This window comes from Ciconia boyciana, chromosome 21 (genome assembly GCF_034638445.1).
Source record: "Ciconia boyciana chromosome 21, ASM3463844v1, whole genome shotgun sequence".
NCBI classification, from domain to species: Eukaryota; Metazoa; Chordata; class Aves; order Ciconiiformes; family Ciconiidae; genus Ciconia; species Ciconia boyciana.
The window spans coordinates 7,554,825-7,574,541 of record NC_132954.1 but is presented as its reverse complement, the minus strand read 5'-3'; the positions used below and the strand labels follow the sequence as shown (position 1 = coordinate 7,574,541).

The 19,717-nt window shown below is 48.6% G+C and overlaps 1 protein-coding gene across 1 annotated transcript in view; it reads left to right on the top strand.

Annotated features, from left to right (window-relative positions):
• The window catches only part of GRIK3 (glutamate ionotropic receptor kainate type subunit 3), a 123,580-nt gene that overhangs the window by 59,249 nt on the left and 44,614 nt on the right, over positions 1-19,717 (top strand). Inside the window, exons 2-5 of the mRNA XM_072884958.1 lie at positions 9,253-9,429; positions 10,837-11,094; positions 12,455-12,636; positions 16,960-17,013. Coding sequence (XP_072741059.1) covers positions 9,253-9,429; positions 10,837-11,094; positions 12,455-12,636; positions 16,960-17,013 — 671 coding nt within the window. The remainder of the gene's footprint in view (positions 1-9,252; positions 9,430-10,836; positions 11,095-12,454; positions 12,637-16,959; positions 17,014-19,717) is intronic.

Below are 19,717 nucleotides of genomic sequence, written 5' to 3'. Positions count from 1 at the left end.
CCAGCCAAGCTGCGCTACACTCGAGGTTGAGCAGTTGTTGCCCAGCCAGTATTACTGCTCCTCCTCTGCGAGGTTCATTCCTACGCACAATTTTCATTCTTACGAATGAATTCTTAGATTCATTCTCACATCTGACACGGCAGACGGGGCACGGTCTGCTGCCTGGCCACCGGTTCAGGAGTCGGCGAGCGGCCCAAAGGCAGTACCTGCAGGACCTGCAGAGCCCACCCCTTGGTCAGTGGTCTTGTGCGTGTCCGACGAGCCCCGGAGCCGGGGCTCCCTTGGAGCAGCTCCCAGAGATTTGCCCATTCCAGTTTAACTCAGAAGGCAACTTTTTTTCCCAAAAAAAGTGTTTTCAATTTTCAACACCCCGTATTCAGTTTGCAGTGAATACTCACAAATTAACCAGTTGGACCCAGTTTGCACTGGGATGAGAAAAGCATTTGCCTGCTGGGGCGGAGGCTCTGCTGTAGCACCCGTAATTAATCGCTGCGGGTGCAGAGCACGGCGGTGGCAGGGGGAGTCCGAAACCGGGGGCGTGTGAAGGGAGACCCGGTGCCAGCGCTGAGCTCCGCGGCACATAATAAAGACAAATCTGAAGTATTTTATCGTCCTGCAGATTTTGTTACAAGCCCAGTCAATCACAGGCATGAGCCTGGATTTATTTCAGTTGTGGCCTTGCTTCTCTGCTTCATATTTCGCTTGAGCCGTGCACCAGATGGACATCACATCTAACACTAGATTACACTGCAGGCCAATAAAACACAATAGAAAAACATACTTAACAGCTGTGTTGCCTAAACCCTGTATTATAGATCCTTAATAATTTTAAGCTTTCAAACATTTTTTTTTCTCCCATATATTACAGTTTAAAACGTGCTTATAGCCCAAAGCACAATCATAAAAATGACATCCAAGCACGCCTGATTTATTCGGTCATTGGTGATTTCCAGGAGAAGTTTGCTGAGTTTACGCAGTCTCAGTGAGATTTTGGGGAGGGAGCTGCTCATCGCTCGGAGCAGGTGGAAGCCCAGGCCGAATCGCCTCCTCCAGCGCGCTTCTCCTGCGTGGCCGGTCTGGGCCTCGGACTCGACCTGCGCGGGTGGGCATGGTCCAGCCCAGCTGTTCCTCCCCAGCAGCGGGATGGCATAAAGCGGAGGCAAGGATAAATCCTGTGCTTTAATTCCGTACTTGTGGCAACCCACGCACAAAAAATCTGAATTGCTAATTAATCAAAGTGAGCCCAAGTATTTGGTGAGGTATCTGATAGTGAGAACGCTTCGAACGCGAGTAGCCCAAAGCTTGCAAGGTCTACCTTTTCCAGAGAAAGAAGCCTGCCTAAAGTAAAGCTGCAGAGCTGGCGGGAGCGGCTCCCAGCCACCCCGAGGGAGGCTGGCGTGACCGGTGTCACCGGGCTCCTTCTGGCAGCTCTGCCCCTCGGGCGTTTCTCGGGCCGCAGCTCCCTCGTCACTTGTGGAGATCTGCGTTATGCCGTGAGCTGTATATTGGGTAAATGAAAAGTCTCTTGGCATTTTCATTGCCCTTATCTTGATGGGAATCTATTCCTAGGAGATTATGATGCTGCTTTTTTTTTTTTAATTAATTGAGCCTGCTTAAAAAATAAAAATGCCCATTTCATTTTAATCATGTATTATGCAAATTAAAAATGTAAATATCATTAAAAAATCTGTTGCTAACTTAATTTATTTCTGCTGGAGCACTGCTGAAGGCCTTTGATCTCAGATTAGCGCTTTGATCCGCTCCCTTGGTCGGGGTTACGCACTGCTGCTGTGGTAAATTTTCTTTCTCAGATGTAAAACATGCAACACCAGAACAGCTTGTTCAAAGAAATGGCAGAGGAAACATTGCCAATTAGGCCAAGCGAGTAGGAGCTGCAAACGAGAAGTTTGTTTCTAGAAGCTGCAGCCCGTGCACGCGCGCCCAGCCTTGCCCCAGCCCCGCGGGGATGAGCTGTGCCTGCGCCCGCACGCGCTGACGAGGGTGCAAACGCGTGTGCTAAACAAACGACACCTGCGTGGCCCACGGACCAAACGGGTAATTCCTATTAGAGGTGGCTTACCTTTCCAGACCATGCCTATCTACTTTTCATTCAAAAAACAAGCCGCCATATTCCATTAATTTCTCATTTAGCGCGAGTAAAGTGCTGATACATACATTTTAGCTACAGTGTTTTTAATCAGTTAATTTAACCAGAAACATTAATAATGTATTTCTTTGCCACTTGACTGCTCATCCGTTAAACGGCTTATACATAGGAGAGGAATGTCACCCCCTGTGACATGAAGTACCTAATACAGTGCAAGTGAAATAGGATTTTGCATATTCAATATCAAAACAAGAAAGAGGGAGGCCCCGTCTCCTGGGAATGGGTCAACCTGCTGTGACAGGCTTTCCGTCCCAGCAGGCGGGAAAATCCCTCCTTACGGGACACGCGCATTTTGCGTATCTGATTTTCTGCTTGAACTCATTTTCTTGGCATTACTCAGCAAGTACCTGGCCGTTCATTATGCTGCAAAACGTGGTGGAATCTGAGGTCCTGGGAGCGTTACTCGGTTCGCCAGCTCCTCCCGTCAGCCGCCGTGGGGTCCCCGGACAGCCCCGGCAAGGCGAGCAGCGCTGGGGAGCCAGGCTGCGGGCCGGCAGCTGAGAGCGGAGCGTCCCCCTCCGACAGTCGGCCCCGTGCTGAAGTGGCACGGCGGCGGCTGGGCGGCAGTGCCGGCGGAGGCTGCCGGTGCCTTGGGGCTGTCGTTACGGTCAGAAATCTGAATTTTCACGTTTGCTTTTGACTGTGTGGGGGGGACGGGGAGCTCCCGGCCACCTCGGGGACCAGCGGTTCTCCTGTGTCTGTCCCTCCTCTGAGCTCACTGGGGGGTTCAAAGCAGAGCGAGAGCTGTCTTTCCTGCCCCACGTCCGGCCTCTTCTGAAGGCTGTTAGGGAGCAAATCCAGCAATATAAGCCGGGGCATTCATGAACCCCCCCAGCCATGCTATTCGAGCGGGCAGACAGAGTGCGGAGCGGCTGCGCTGAGCACCCGCTTGGCTCCATCTCGCTGCAGGGTACTGTGGGCACGGGGGAGGCTGCCAGCTGGGCAGGTACATCATGGCCTTCGCCGGTCCGTGGAGGCAGAGTGAACCCTGCGGCCCTCAGAACATACAGCTGGAAATACCCTGGACCTGAGAGCCAGAGAAACTGCCAGGGGAGTAACGTATGTCTGCTCGGGGACAGGCCCGATTCCTTTTTAATTCTTACAAGAGATGTGTAATGAATACAGGCAGCGTGTGAGTGTAAGCAATCCAGACACACCGGCTCTGGGGTTAATCCTCTTCCTGCATTCAGAGTCAGATCCTCCTCCTAGGTTTTTAGCAATTAGCATCCAGAGAGAGAGCAACCTCCTTGGGCAGGGACAGCTTGGGCCTCTGAGCAGCAGCAGCAGCAGCAGATTCCTGCACAGGGTCTCTCTTGCGTGATGCATGTTTATGAAGCCTGAAATTGCTTTGGATACGTGGCTCTGCTGCATCACATTAAGCAGTGCCACACTGAAGTGACAGGGCTGATGCATGATCAGCAGCAGTTTAAGGGGACAGGAGCCCAGATCCTGCTGCTCCGTTGTTCTGTCAAAATCAGAAACCCATTGACGGACCTAAGAAATTATTTTCAGCTCCTTCCCAGAAGGTTTGTTTCAATCAGTTTGCAAGTTCTGTTTACTGCCTTTGCATTGAGCCCGTCCACGGTCCCGTCGCAGGGAGTACATCCCGGGCTGCTGCAGTCGGACGTGTACAGTCCGATGGGAGCCCGGGGAGGATCGGGCAGAGGGCTCCACTGCGCGTCTCCGGGGTGCGAGGACCTCCCAGGTGGGAAAAAGGGCTCTCGACCAAATAGGTGCTGAAGGGTGGGAGCCCCCAACATCTTCCCGGCACGGCATTCCTCGCTCATCAGTTTACAGGATGACTTTGTTTCTGTTTGGAGAACACCAGCTGGCATCGACAGCAGACGCAGGGGCTCCACTCAACGCCTGGCTGAACGAGGGACCAGCTCCAGCTGAAGCTGCATTTACTTGTGGAGCATTTTATAGTAGCAGCTCCTTGGGGGAAAGTGCAAGGAGAGACTTCTTGTGAACAAATCTGTCATTGCTTTTCCTTTTCTTTAGGTGATATTTATTGCCTTCCGGATTTTGCTGCTTTCCCTGCATTCAGTATTACTGCATTTGAGGCTGGAACAGTCCCATGCTGATGGCAGCCTCTGGGAGTTTTAGCTCCATTCCCAGTGCACAACCTTGTGCTCCTGAGAAATTTCTTTTACTTCCCACCAGTGTTATTTCCTTTCTCTTTATCAGTATAAATGCCAGCCCTGGAGGGACCTGGCCACGATGGTGAAATTCTCTCCACTGGACTGGTCAGATAAGCAGAAGCGTCAGTTCTCAAAGCCTTCCCAGGGGAGATCACGTCTTGTGAGGAAGGGCTCTCCCGTCCTCCTGCCTCGGGGACCCGCCGAGCGGCATCCTGGAGGAAGAGGCACTAGATGATGCGCACCGGTCCTGACCGGCCCGTTTGCTAATACTGTCCCCAAACCAGAGCCCATCAGAAGAGGACAAATTGCCTTGCCACAGCCAGCCCCGCTGTTCGACAAGAAAGACATTTTGTGACATCAGAGAAAAAATACATAAAATAGAGATCTTGGGGCAGGAGAGGTCTGTGAGATGGAGGCAGGAGCTCTTGCGTCCCTGGAGGAGCTCAGGCTGGCTCCATCCTCAGTAAGAGCTATTTCAAAACAAGTATTTCTTCCAGGATGTCACATGGAAAGAGACTGTCAGAAAGCTGTCTAAATGTGTTAACAACACTGTCAGCGGGGGAGAGAAAAGTGTTATCAGAAATAGTTGTTCTTCAAAGCTAAGTAACTCAGTGATTTTATAAGGAGTAAAAGATAAGAGATCACACCACACACTAAGGGCTGTTGGAATTCTCTTTCTGAGAATGAAGCTGTTTGTTTTCTTAAAAAGGGGAAGAGGGGAGAAAGTGAAAACCTAAAATACTTGGACTTTCTTGACTTAGCTTTTGACAAAGCTAAAAATAACTCCAACTGCATTCAGCCGGCGCACCCAGAGCTCAGGGTAAGCTAAAGCACTGGAAAAGGATCCCCAGCCCATTGACCAGGCTTCTTTCTGGCTCCCTCCTGGCGCCATTCCAAAGGTCTTCCAGCATCGTCACCTGGAGATGGGAGGAGTGCAGCATGTCTTTGCTTGATGCAGACAGACTCGGGCCTGTTCTGATTGACATCAGCGGGATTTCGGGTGTTTCGTGGAATCCAGATTTTACCCTGAACAGAGAGGCTAATTTTCTGCTACTCAGTTAGAGTGAGATCCTCTGTGTTTTGCAGCTAAACCTCCCTTCACGTGCAGTGCCAGCCTCCCTCCCGTGGCCTGGCCCTACTATTGCTGTTCTGGTCTAGATCTAAAATAAGAGTTTCAGGCGTTTGCTTTGGATTCTCATTTTGAGTTTTTAAACCTGCCCACCTCAGCAGCAACGTCAGCGGTCATGACATAAAATAATATAAAATAATAAGACGGGAAGTTGATTCTAATTAGTGTACTTTCTCATTTGCTGGTTGACGTTCTCTGGAGACCAATTAGCCTGCTTTAAAGGTAAAAGACAACTGAATAATTATTTAACCTGCCTGGTGATTGATATTTAAAATCCAAGAAGTCAGATGTAAAATGGATGGCTCCCTCAAAAAATACGTAAAAGTAAGTGATAACAGTTGATAGCGTTTGATCCTGTCCCGCCTGAGAAGATATCGACAGTTGGTGCTGAGGCATCTCCTACACGGCCGATTGCCAGACCTGCATCCCATTGCACTAAAGGCCGTACAAACATGGCATAAAAAGAAGGTTTTCAGGGAGAAACATATACGCAAACAAACGCAACCTGAAGTTGTTAAACCTCAGTGCGTGTTGCGCAACACATGGCCTTGCAGTAGGGAGTCTGTGGGCTGTACTGACTGGTCAAGGAAACAGCACGGTCCCTTCCTGGATACATTTGGCAGCGAACACTCTCATGAACATCAGGAGGACGTTGCAAATCGTGACAGACCTCAGCACAGCCGCGTTTGATCTGTCTGCAAAGCTACGGGAGGTCAAGAAAGAAGGAAGGGGAAGCTGGGACCTGAACAGACAGAGGCAATACTGGGAAAAGGTCATTAGCACCAGGTCAAGCGAGCAGCATCAATTAATCTTCAAGACATGAAATACCGTAAAAAACAAGGCAGAGGCAGAAATGGTTTAGAGACAGACAGCAACACTAAAGGACCTTTAGTGTTACTATCTCAGATGAAACTTGTTTATAGGTAGTACATAAAAGCGGAAACTGTTTTGTTGTTGACTTTTCATAGCCATTGACTTTCTGTGTTTCTGTAAGAGTGAAGTCACAGTGAGGTTACTGTCGTAAGGCCCACGTGCGCTCCCTCTCTCTGGGGAGCACAGGGAGAGCTGACCAAGTTTGTTTGTCCGAACTCTTTGCAGCAGATTGCCCAGCTTTGTGTTGCTTCATCTTTCCCACTGAGGGTTGCGGGGGACGTGTGGGTCCCCCCCAGCCCAGTGATCAGCCAGCTGATGTCACATCCCTCATTCTCTCAGTAGCACAAGCTGATATTCTCCATTTTGCTCAAATGAAAAAGCTGCAACAATTATTTTCATAATTAGCTGGCTTTTCAAATTAATGCCAGTTATGCTATGTAATCATGATGAAGATTATGCATTAATCAGCTGTTTCAAGCCAGTTATTAGGCTCTTTAAATAATGATCGGAATGAACATCTCTGAAGGAGAGGCGCGCAAGCCAAGAGGGACGGCAGCGCGCGATCTCCAGGAGCACAGGCGCTGCCGGAGGGACGGGGCTGGGCTCAGCACGCCCGGGTGCAGCGCAGAGCTGCCGTCAGACGCTCTCCGTCCCCCGGCCTTCCGAGGGAAGAGCAGGCTGTTGCATGTGGTGGCCGCTCTTCAACACCTTAGCAACTGCAGTAGATTTCACACTGTCCCAGTATATTCAGCACCCAGCAGTATAACCAGAAATGCATTACTTCTGCCTGTCTGCTTTCTCACTGCCTGCCACTAAATTCAAGGTATTGGGTGGCTGCACAGAAAATTCTTTTGTGTCAAAAAGCCTATTATATCCAGTTGGATGTCTGGAATGTGAATTTATTTGGGTTCAAACACCAATAATCCACACACCCAGTCCTTCTATATTCTATCATAATAAGACATGCTCCAAAGCAACCCTGAAAGCTCTGGGCTAGGAGAAAGCCTAATGTCAGCGAGTTGATAATCAATGTAACATGAACCCAGTTATCACTTCAGGATGATGCTAGAAAACAAAAAATCCTTTGCTAAAATGTTCTGGACAGTAAAGCTTTGAACAGAAAAACAGGGATTAATCTCACGCTCACTTTAGTTTTGTTTATTGTTTCTGCTGTAATATCGTGTATGAACTTTCTCTGCCCTAAGAAACTTAGACTGAGCTACCAGCATGTGCAAACTTTGATATGGATGAATAATTGTCCTTGCGCCGGTCAATAGCCAAATGTTTTGGCATGATCCAGTGAGAATGAGGCACTTGGACAATTTTGCTAGGCTCCTGCCTACACTGCTAGGCGTTCTAGATTGAAAACCTGGTCATAAGTGACTTGCTTGAAGATCGCATGGGGCTGAAATGGGCCTCCAGAATGAGCATTCAGCCTCTTTTTCTTCATTCTTCCCCCTATTGCCCAAGTTAGTACTGCAATCAGTAATACTTTTTTCTACCAGAGACATGCAGTGAACAGCTCAAACGTTTTTGGATGTTTATGAATGTAAATTAATTAATTACCACACTCACTTTACAACCGGGGACACAGATGCACAAAGTCTGCAGGAGGAGGGAAGTGACTTGCCACGATCACGGGGAGCAGAAAAGTCAGAGGCCTTCTGCAACTGCCTTTGCACCCTTGCTGTGAAAATCTCCAAGCACTGCTGCTGCGGTTTGCTCAGCCCATGGCTTTGTCGCGTTCCTGGGAAGACGCACAGAGCACGGCTGTCAACAGAAACGTCAGCTTGGCTCTTGCCAAAGTGGCACTCTTGGCTTACACCAAATTGCCACAAAAACTATAGATAATGTGTTCTGGCTCCTGGAGGAGGATTCATGCAGTTGCTTGAAAACTAGGAGGGCTGAGTAGACATCTGTTGTCTATAACAAAACATTTTAGGTCTACCTTAAATTGAAGAGGAAGATTTTCCTTCTGCTAATGAACCCAGAGACCATCTGTTACCAATTGCACTTGCTTATCTCACTCATCCATTAATTATTTTGGTATACTTTTTAATAACATAGAGCAAGGTTTATGTGTCTTTCCGTGGTTCTGTAAGGGGCACAGGACAGTGCCTACATCTCAGCGACAAGGACGTGCAATTACATAATTTACGCCTGCACTGAGTCACTTCACTTGGAGCGGCTGTCAGTGGGGAACTGAGGACAGGACTCTCAGATACAGAGCCAAGAAACCCAGCGATACCGTGACATGAGCTTGCTGCCCTTGGGGAGGTGTAATGGCATTGACAACGTTGGAACACGGGAAAGCATGCATTCAAGATGTGCATTATTGAGCAGATAAGCTGTAGGGTAGGCAAATTCAGAAGTCTCTGCTGGTCTGAATTAAGAACTTGGATAACTAAACATGAGGAACAACAAAAGATGAGAAGGGCACTAAAAATGGCACTAAAAATAGCAAGCAGCAGTGCTGCACTGCCTGCCTCCTGTGTGAGGACTTGGAGATGGGTGGACAAGGCAGGGAGGGGTCCAGCGTGGCACGGAGGGAAGGGCAGTGCCAGCTTCGTGCCGCAGTAACTCCTCAGAGCACAAACCTGGAGCACCTCTGCAGCTGAGCAGTAAGCCTGTCCGCACTTCCCAAGGTCTGGTCCTAAAGTGTTACGGGAAGCCACTCACCTACCTCATAAAAATATTCCAAGACTTTAAATTTGTCCCTTATTGCCCTGCAAAGCTGGCACTCCGACCACTTCCATGGACCAGGATGTAACAAAAACCCAAACGTTTTCATGTCTTTATTTCAGCCCAGGAAACATCCCGGGAGCAAGCCTTGTTCAGCCTGCAAATGTCACAGCTCTGTCCAAGAGTTTTCTCGCTCTTGCTACATAAGATTAATAATCAAACTTTATGTGGCGTAATGCTGGTTTTGTCTTGTCTTGCAGGAGGAATCTTTGAGTATGCAGATGGCCCCAATACCCAGGTTATGAGTGCTGAGGAGCAAGCCTTCAGATTTTCTGCCAATATTATTAATAGAAACAGAACTTTGTTGCCTAACACAACACTAACCTACGACATTCAGAGGATACACTTCCACGACAGCTTTGAAGCAACTAAGAAAGGTAGGAGCACAGCACACTTAGCAGCTTTGTGGCCATTTATTCATTAAAAAAGGCATGGTTTGGCTTGAGACCCAGCAGCTCATTTTGTCCTGCTCTAGTCAGTGACTGAGATTAGAAGTCCTCCAGGAGCTGACCTTCGGAGGCATTTTAATATAAGGGGAACAACTATTATTTTTTTCCTCTGCAAACCTCACAAAACTCCTTTCAGTGTTTGCTTCTAATCCTGAGCGAAGGTCTGTAGGCCATGCCTTTGTTTATTTTAGTGTATCCCTGGCAGTTTTAACATCCCTAGTGTGGAAATTCTCTTCTCTTCCGAACAGACAGTAATTTTTTATTATCGGGTAACAGCAGCCCACTTGAATTACTGAGGGGGAGGGAAGAAATGGGAGCACACAGCAAAGGCAGTGGGGCTGATGACCTGAGGGCTTACTGAGTTTGCTTCTGTTTGGGGAGAAATGAAAGCTGCTGCCTGAGCTCGCAGTTATACGAGGGGCATCGCCGGAGAGAGGGGATATCTGCTCACAGGCGCGTTCACTGACCCTGCCTGTGCCTTTTTAAGATTGTTTTGTTGTGGAGGTTTCCTCAGACCTCTGCCCAGCTCTCCTCTGTGCCGGGCTGCTGGGAGCACCCAGGTTGGCTGCAGCGAGTGTTGGGAGAGGAGCAGAACGCGCAGGACCCACACCAGGGACACGTACGTGTCTGGGGGGACCCGTGTGCCTCGGCTGCTGTCTGCGTTCGTGCCCCTCCCGGGCTGGGAGCAGCGGCTTTCCCAAAATCTTTTAATGAAATGTAGCCGTCACAAAGCTCCCGCTGATAGTGGTAAGCGTTAGCGTTCAGTTGGGAAGGACCTGCAGAGGCAGTTGAGAAACAATCTGTTCCTGTTCCTCTGAAACATTTATACTTTTTTTCCCCCCTAAAAATGCAGCCCCAAATGCAGCTGGTCTGTTTTAATTTCTCAGTGAAAGCTTGAACAAAGCTATGAAAAGCATTATTTTGCAGAAAAAAAATTCTATTCAAATTAATGGAAAAACACATTTGTCAGGGCAATTCTGATCATCTCCGGGTATTTCTTTCACAGCTCTGGAGGCTCAGCCATTTCTAACACACCGCAGCCGTTATCCGCTCCTCCTGAAACATCCTTGTCCCTCTAACCACTGGTCCAGGCCCCTGCCTGCCATAATTCCTCCTCTGCCTCTCTTCACTGTTGTAATTACCTAGTACCTATGCTGCTGTTCGTGCCCAGAAGCTTGTCTGTCCGTCCACTGCCCCACGGTCCATGTCAGGAAGAAGTTTGTGCCCCACGGCTGCCCTGCCCTGCCCCGATGCTCACCCCTCCCGCAGAGGTGCCCCGTACTTCACTGACAGCGTTCTTCCCTTCCCTTCCCTTCCCTTCCCTCCCTTTTCCAGCCTGTGACCAGCTCGCTCTGGGGGTCGTAGCAATATTTGGACCTTCCCAAGGCTCCTGTACCAATGCCGTCCAGTCTATCTGCAATGCCCTGGAAGTCCCCCACATACAGCTTCGATGGAAGCATCACCCTTTGGATAACAAGGACACTTTCTATGTCAACCTGTATCCCGACTATGCTTCCCTTAGCCATGCCATTCTGGACCTTGTGCAGTATTTGAAATGGAGGTCAGCCACTGTGGTTTACGATGACAGTACAGGTAGGTAAAGGAGGGGCTTTAAAGGAGGAATCCAGGAGATTTTTTTGTTGTGGGTCCCATTTAGGAACTTTTCTAATGAACCCTTTTAGGAGCAAATGATCCCCTGCAGGGATCACTGCACGGGGACACGCCGGTTCCCAAGCATCCAGGCGAGCGCTGTAGAAGGCCCTGGGACCCTTTCTGAAGCCTTTCGTTCACAGAGCGCGTAGAAAGTGGGTGACCCTCAGCACCACCCCAGCTGACAAAGGGTCAAGGGGAGGATTAATTGTCCGCTGGTGTGATCTGGCTCAGCTCAGCCGTATTTGGCACCGCGGTGCCCATCTACACAAGCAAAGACCTTGGTCCGTGGCTGCCAGTGAGGGTGCAGTTTCCCAGCTAGAAGCAAAAGCAGTTCTGGAAAGTTTTTTGTTTTCTGGCTAATTCTGTAAAGCATAGCTGACAAAGTTTTTCACATAAAGCAAGCTGTTGATGGTTAAACAAAGCAAAGCACTGCACAGCACTATAGATTAAAAAAAACCCAAAACAAAAGACACGTTGGATAGCCTGTCCAACCTAATTCCACTAAACCGAATGCTTTCGTTAGGGGAGGGCTGATGAGAACACAGTTTGACATTCCTGTTTTGCAAATGTGGGTCACAGTATGTTCCCTTCGTGGCGTATTCTAATGTATTTCTTCCACTATGCAGAGGGACACGCTTCTCTTTTCCTCCTTGCAGTAGGCGTCTGCTGAATTTCTTCTTGCAACATTAGACACCAATAATTCCTGCTCAGCTGCATCCAGCATGGCTTTGTACCTTCTGCATAAAAAAGAAATTAACACTAAAAGTAGTAAGAAAGTTTTGAGTTGTGATTAAGTGACCAGTATGAACTATGCTATTCATAAATCTAAGGCATATTCATTTTTTTTCTTTTGCTGTTGTGCATGGTATATAGTGCAGATTTTAATTTGTTGCGTAGCCGATTATCACATTCTGTCCTTTCTCAAGGGCATATTTGCTTAAGGAAAAATGTCGTGATCCCAGAGATGTCAAAGTTTAGGGCCAATCTGCTATTCTCCTCTTCCTACCTAGTGCAGGGACCCCAGCTCTACCATAGCTGGATGCAGGGGCAGCAGGAAAACACCAGGAAAAGCCATTCTGCCCTAGAACAACTGCTCTGGAAATATCTGGGGTTTTAATGATGGACACATGACGCCTTGGCTCTGATATGCCTTTAGCAATGGCCGTTTCAGGGGGGGAGGAAAGTCTTGATTGCATTCCATAAAATATAGGAAGAAATAATTTGCTGTGATACCCAGCCTGCAGGGCAAAGGCAGACTTTCCTGTAACGCTGTGGGTTTGTCTTTGTGCAATGCCTGAAGGCCTTATACGGCTGCAAGAGCTCATCATGGCCCCATCAAGGTACAATATCCGGCTGAAAATCCGCCAGCTCCCGCTGGACACCGACGATGCCCGGCCGCTGCTGAAGGAGATGAAGCGGGGCAGGGAATTCCGCATCATCTTCGACTGCAGCCACCTGATGGCAGCTCAGATCCTCAAGCAGGTGAGCGGGGTGTGACGGGGGGCGAAGCAAAAGTGGCCACCGAGGGACCCCCGTGTACGGGGTGGCCGTACTGCAGGGAGAGCCCCGCAGATAGGGGTGCAGACCTGCATCTTTCCTTCTGTCCACAATCCACAGCTACACTAAAAGATACAGCATGTACATTTCTCAAGGATACTATTGGATTTCTACAGAAAATGTAGTTTTCACTGAAAAAACTGGAAGTATCAAAAAACGACTGTCGGTAAGAACGAACAAATGTTACAGGAGGAGCAAGTGCCAAGCGTCTGTGTCGAATGCAGCGCTGAGACCAGGCTGTGGTCCCGCTTCTGTCTGCGGCTCTGCAGCCCCAGCCCTCTGCCCTGCACCCGCAGCCGTCTGGGGTAGCGTCGGCTTCTCTCTCGCAGCCAGGGCGTCAGGCAGGACCGCGCGCTGGGCCACTTCTGCCACTGTTCATTTAGCCCTGTAGGAGCTTTTCACGCTTGCCGATTTTAAATATCTTCTTTCCCTTCTGTGCTGCTTCATGCCCCCAGGTTTGTGAATACGTGCCCATACAGGGCAGGGTATAAAACGCTTGGTTTTGGTTAGCTATTTTCCAAGTTGTGCACACAGTCCTGCGTCTCACTGCGAGCAGCCAGGGCTGCGCCAGCCGGGGAGGGACGACGTCCTCTGTCCTTTCATGAGCACCATGTGCAATTCTTGGACTTTAAGCCCAATGTCAGTGATTTTCCATTCATTCGGTCTCTCTCCTTTCTCCCCGAGTTCCTCCACTGGCATTCTTCGCAGACCACAAGGTCTGCTGCTCACCCCAGCTCCTCCTCATTTCCGAGTGCCTTTAGGTTTCAGGGTCAGTATGAGGCAGAGGAAAATGCTCTCACAAAGAATGCTAAAAACCAGCCGGTGGGAAGTGTTGCTCCTATCAGCCCAGCAAGACACTACCACATAGATTAAAGAAATCCCCTGAAGGGCTGAGGAAGCAAGCACATGGAAAGAGACTTCTCTTGCAGCCTGCTTGATGCAAAATGAAGAGAAGTGCTCAGAGAAATCAGAAAGCCTGGGAGGGATTATTAAAGAAAGCAATATAAGGGACTTATTGTCTCCTGCCTATTATTTTAACATGCTGGCTGTGTTTGGTGCTGTTCACTTATTATGCAGTTTATTATAGCGTATTGTGCCATCTGCTCTGCTCATCACTGTGAGTGCAGAGTGAGGAAGATGGAGGAGAGGGGGGACTAGGGGGAAAGAAGTCTTTCTAAGTCCTTCTGGCTGGTTTTGTGTGTGTGTTGGCTTTTTTCAGGCCCCAAAGCCGTGGATTTCAACTTAGCAATATTATATAGCATATTTTTACTCAGGAAAAAACCTGTTAAATATTTTCAGAGTTTGGGAAGGCACACAAACCCAAACCTCTCTGAACACTTGTACGCTCCAGTGTGTGACACCGGGGAGGCTCTGAGCAGTGCATACCACGACCCTCGTGTCTCTCTCACTGTTGGCACTCGCATTTGCTGAAGAATTAGGAAGCTCAGAAACCTCATCTTCTCCTAACTTTTCTACCCGTATCAAGAAATGCATGTCTAGAGGTGCCACCTTCACTTGTGAAACAGCATTTTTCTTTTCCATAGGATGGGATAGAAAAACAGGCTTCCCAATCCCTGCCCCACACTGCCCTCCTCACGCTCTGCTTTGCACATTCACTGACAGTACGAGCTGGGTAAAGCCACAACCTTCTCCTGGAAGAGGGGAGTCTGCTTTCGCTTTGCAGTGCGAGGAGAACACCACGCAGGGAAAAAAATGGACTGCAAAAAAAGTCAGGGAAGAATGGCCCAGCTTTCTGTTTGTCCCGGAAACAATAACATGCATATATTATTGCTACTGTTTGCCTTCTGTAACATTTTGGTAACTACACCAGTTAGCTTTGCAGACGTTGGGCCTCTGGTGTTTGCTCCGACCAGGCAAGGTCCCTGGAGCCTCTCGGCTGCACTGCCCGCTCCAGCGCAGCACTGACGGATGCAGAAAAGGTTCTCTCAAGACTTGCGCTAAAATTTCCACCACTTGGTACTGATTTTAACTGTGCATCTTTAGGTAACATAGAATGGTTTGAGCAAGTATAGCCTACATTCGCTGAAGTAGCTCTGACTAAGCATGCAGCATCAAGCCAGCCCAGAGCTTGCTCCCAGTTATTTAAGGTAACGCGCTCCCACAGCACACGAGTAGCAAGGCACTTCACTGGTAATCTGGGCATTATTTTTAAACTGGATTAGTAAAAACCCCCCATGGATTAGTAATCCATGAATAACAACACAAGAGCTGGCACAAAGATGTACAGATGCCATTGCCACATACTGCTCCAGTCTGGGTTCCTTGGAGCGACCGAGACATCAAACCATTCATTATTTTACCCTCTTGGACAAACAAATCATTGTAGAAACCTACCACAGAGCTAGGCCTGCTCGTGAGGCCTTCCCATCCTACCCCAGCTTCTCTGGCCTTGCTCCTTTTTGGTCACTTGTTAATGCTTTACATCTGTTCTCTGGCTTCCCAGCTCTCTGTTCTCCTTGGCAGCTGTCTCTGAACAGTTGCTGCACTCTGCAGCGCACAGATGTGCCTGTCTTAACTTTAATGGAGCTCCCATTCTCATCCTGGTGATTGCCTGTAGCTTATCCACCAGGTTTATCATTTATTCATTTCCCCACAAACCCAGATGCATCCTTCAGACAGGCTGCAAGTACTGGGAAGCTGGGGCTTCCTTCTTGCAGTAGGTCTGGACTCTCCATCTACCACTGATCCAGCTGTAGAATCTGAACTGGAATCTCATTATTTACTCTCGATTGGTTTCACGTCATCTAACTGATGCTTCACATACTGAGGCATCGTTCCCTGCTCCAGCTCTTTGCACCCGGTGTGCAGGTCAGGAGAGAGCCAGGACGCAGCCCTGCAGGCCAGGCAGGGAGGAGGGGGACGGGACGGCACGCTGCCGCCCAGAGACAGCTGCCAGGCTTTCTGAAAGGTACTTCCAGGCCAGAAAACGTGGGATAAAGTCACACCCTAGAGTTACAGTATCTAGGCTTGTAATCTAGATCCTTTCCTTTTCCCTTGTTTTGTGACATCTCACTTCTTTTCAGACTGTCACTTCCTTCCTTGGAGCTAAATTCTGCCCTAGTAATTTTAGCAAAAACCAAAGAAGCAAACTTTTCCTGGGGGGACTTGAAGTCGCTTTCCCATCGGTGGAGATTTTAAAGTGCTCTTGCATGTGTTGTCTCCAGAAAACGTGCTCACAGAGCCAGCATCGCAGTCAAAACCATGGGTATCTCTTTCCTTTAGCCAGCCACCAACTTCAAGGTGACCCTTCTCATAGACAGAAACGCGTTCCCCTTGTGTTGTGTACGGCCCGGGCAAGGTCATCCGGCCGAGGTCCCTTCAGCCCGCAGCCGTTCTCTGACAAACCTCACAGAACAGCATGTTCTCTCCACTGCTCAGTTATGCAAATCCCAGCAATCTGCACGAACCTTCCTTCGCGCAAGGGCTGGCACACCTAGAGCCTGGGCTGGCCAAGAGCCCTTGGGTCCGGGCCATGATCTCCAAGGGCCGAGGGATGGGAGATGTTCCTGCTCCCCATCCCTGTGCCTATACTTTCACCGACCCATTTCTAAACCAGGCACCGTGATAGAATCTGGCTGTTGGACGCAGGAAGGAGGGACTCACAGACAAGAGCTATAGGTACATGTTATATGAACGGGTACTGAAGAGGAGGGGATGCAGAGCACCAGAAATACACGTGTAAGAAATAAAAAGCCTTTTACTTAGCTTTGTAGCCAGTATGTAGACTTGTAACCATAAGAATAGGCTGCTTTATGGTCATTCTGCACAGGTTTACGCAAGGTTGCTGGTTGGTTGGTATCTGAAAAGGAAAAGCAACCCCCTTTCTCCCAGTTGTGCCGACACAAGTAAGCCTCCATCCCTGGAAGATTTTGCACCGTGTGTGACCCGTGAGCACTGCGGTGTACCGCAGCCGGTGTCCTGGCTTTCTGTGGCACAGCAACACCCAGACATGCCACCGGCCTCCACGGGAGCTGGACACTGAGGCTTTGCTGCCATTTCAGAAAGGTTTGAGGACCACAGTTCAGCTCAGCACTTAAGCACATGCCTCTTGCTGGCTAAGTACATGCTTAACTGCTTCATGGGATTGATCCAGAATTCAGCTTCTGTGTTTCTGGGTCTGTCTCCTGCCGCATTTACCAGATCAGCTCTTTAGAGGTTTATGTTGCATGACTGTTGTTATATTCTTGTATCCACTCTTACTAACCTCCTTTCCCTACTCTCCTCAAGGCCATGGCAATGGGAATGATGACAGAATACTACCACTTCATCTTCACCACTCTGGTAAAGTATCTAATCTGTGCAAACACCTTTTACACTCACTGCTGAGCCTGAATGGAAAGTGAGGAGGTGGTCTAAGTGGCAGGAGAGTGGGCTGGGTGTCCTGTCCTGGGCGTGCATTGCACAGCTGCAGGGCACTAAAGCGGTGGGGTGGGAAAAGCAAGGGAAAGGAGGGCTGGTACCCTAACAGAAGGTGAGAGCAGGGCTAGACTGGGTTAGAATCAGAGCACAATGATCTGGTTGTAACATCTCTGCAACTGCAGCATTGCCCGGGTGCTCATTCTGAGAGGCGTCAGTCTTTTCTCTCGTTGCTTTTGGACTGGCTCACTCCTTTCGAGCTGCTCTGGCTTTGCACAGATGTTGGTTCTGGTTTTATTTCCCCTCCCAGTCATTTTGATTTCAGTGCAGCTACCCACACACTGAAAGATGAGCATATGTGTGGATTTGCGAGGTTGTAGTCCCACAGACAGGATTTGAAGGGACTGAGTGTCAGTAAGAGCTGGGTACGTGTTTCTGTGTGTTCACCTAGGTCTCCCTTAAAAGCCAGGAGCAGCCCTGCTGTGGTCAATAGTTCAGTGCCGCAGGTTTATTTTGCATGAGAAGAACTCAGCTTGAAATTAACTCCACTCTCATTAAACACGGGCCAGTTCTTCTCTGACTCCAGGAGGCATTTTGGTTTGGGTTTTTTGGCGTGCCACTTTTGTTTCCATTTAGGATGCTATTGTCTAATATACTGTTGAATTCTGCGTGATTTTGAAAATCCAATTTATCTTTTGCCTTTAGGAAAGAATCAGACTAAACTAACCCTTAAAAACTGCAAAATTTATTTTTCAAATGCAAAAGACATTTTAATTACCCCTGCTGCCATTATCTATTCCAGGCAGCTTTAAGCATTTCCCAGATAACCTCCTATTAATCAGCCCCAGCTGAGCCTAGAGTACATTTCATGTGTAGGTACAGCCTGGAGGTGGGAAAAGAAGAATTATAATAAATTAATAGATAAGCAATCACAATTAATGCCACTTTCCTGAAATAACAGTTATATCATGGGAAAGATATTTTAATCTGTCATTCCTTAAGGCAATGTTTTCCTAGCTTGCAATGCATGTGCTTCAGCTTCTACAGTACTAGACCCATGGGGTGCTAATGAATTAGTCTATTATGTTATACTGAATGTTTCTAAAAGGTCCCTAGTCAATACTGAGTACAGCGTATCAACACTTGGCGTGAAATGCTTCAACATTTTGCTAGGCAGCAAGACCACAGTTCACTGACTTCAGCATGAAGAGCCCCATCAGCCTTTTCTACCAGAGGAGGAGGAACTCTTCCCAGCCTTTGTCTAATGTGTGCACAGCTTTTACATCCTGCAAAGTCCCAAGCAGTGACAACGCCCTTAAACTCAACTCTTCTTGGAATTTCTCAGCAGCTTGTAAAAATGAGTCCTTGCAAATACCGAAGTCTCCCCACTGCCTGCTGTCACTGCTGCTGCTTACGGCAGTCCCGGACAGGCAGAAGCAGGAATCTCTTCCCATGCTTTGAGGTGACGTAAACAAAAATGACACCCCCAACCTGCCTTCTCCCAGTTAGGCACTAACCCAAACCAGTCCAGTTTTCCACTGGCGTTGATAATCAGGTACTCTTGTTAAACTCAGTGTACCTGAGGCTCATGACACAAGATGAGCGTACTCGTGACTGAGTACATCAGAGGTTATTATTCAAACGGCGCTGTACACGTATGCCTCCCATTACGGCCACGGCCGCTCCTCCCAGCGACAGCTGCCCGAGCAAATCCGTGCCCAGACAGGGATCCTCGGCAATCTGTGGCAGGCACGTTATCCACGAGCTGTTTTGCACAACAGCAGGTGGAGGATGCTCTTCCTGGACACTTGCTTTTGCAGCTTCCTACTGCGGATGCTAGATGTGGTGAGGATCAGACCTCAGCTTTGCCGCCTACGACTGACGAACCAAAGCTGGGGATTTTAACTGGGGAGGGGGGAGAGCGTGTGTAAGAAATGGGAAGAGCCGCACAGAAACACTGAGAAAAAAACTTTCTTAAAGGTAGTAGGATGGAGGAGAGAATTAATCTGCAGTACAGAAAATAATGAGTGAAAGGGAATGTAGATGAGGTGGAAAATAGAACCAGATGTTTCAATTTGTGGCTGTGCAGGAGCAGAAAATCCAGAAGAAACTGATATGGCAATTCCCCCCCCACACCTCTCCATGTTCTGACACTCAGCTTGTATTCTTAATCTTCCTCTTATTCCAGGAGATGATAAATCAGGTTGCAGCTGAGATTGAAACTGGAACCAGGAAGGGACCTGATGGGAGGTTGGCTTCTATAGGAACTCGGTGAAATGAAGGGTCAGTGGAGAGCAGCAGGACGGGAGGGCACCCAAAATCCTGGTAGATGAAAGGTGGCCAGGGCTGGCAGTCTGACAGCTGTGCGATGGAGACCAGGAGATCTGGAGCTCGGTGGATCAGATTTGTCACATACGGTCACATTCCGAGGGAGAAATGATCTGCTTTTGCAACCAAAAATTATTTCCCTGCTGCAATTTCCAGAATACAAACTGAAGTGTTGGATAAAAAGTTATGAATTCTGAAAAAATAAATCTGTTCCAATGGGTCAGGCACAGGACTGCTGCACAGCCTCATATCCAGATGATATAAGCATCTGTCTGAGGTTAAACAACTGTATTTGCCCTTA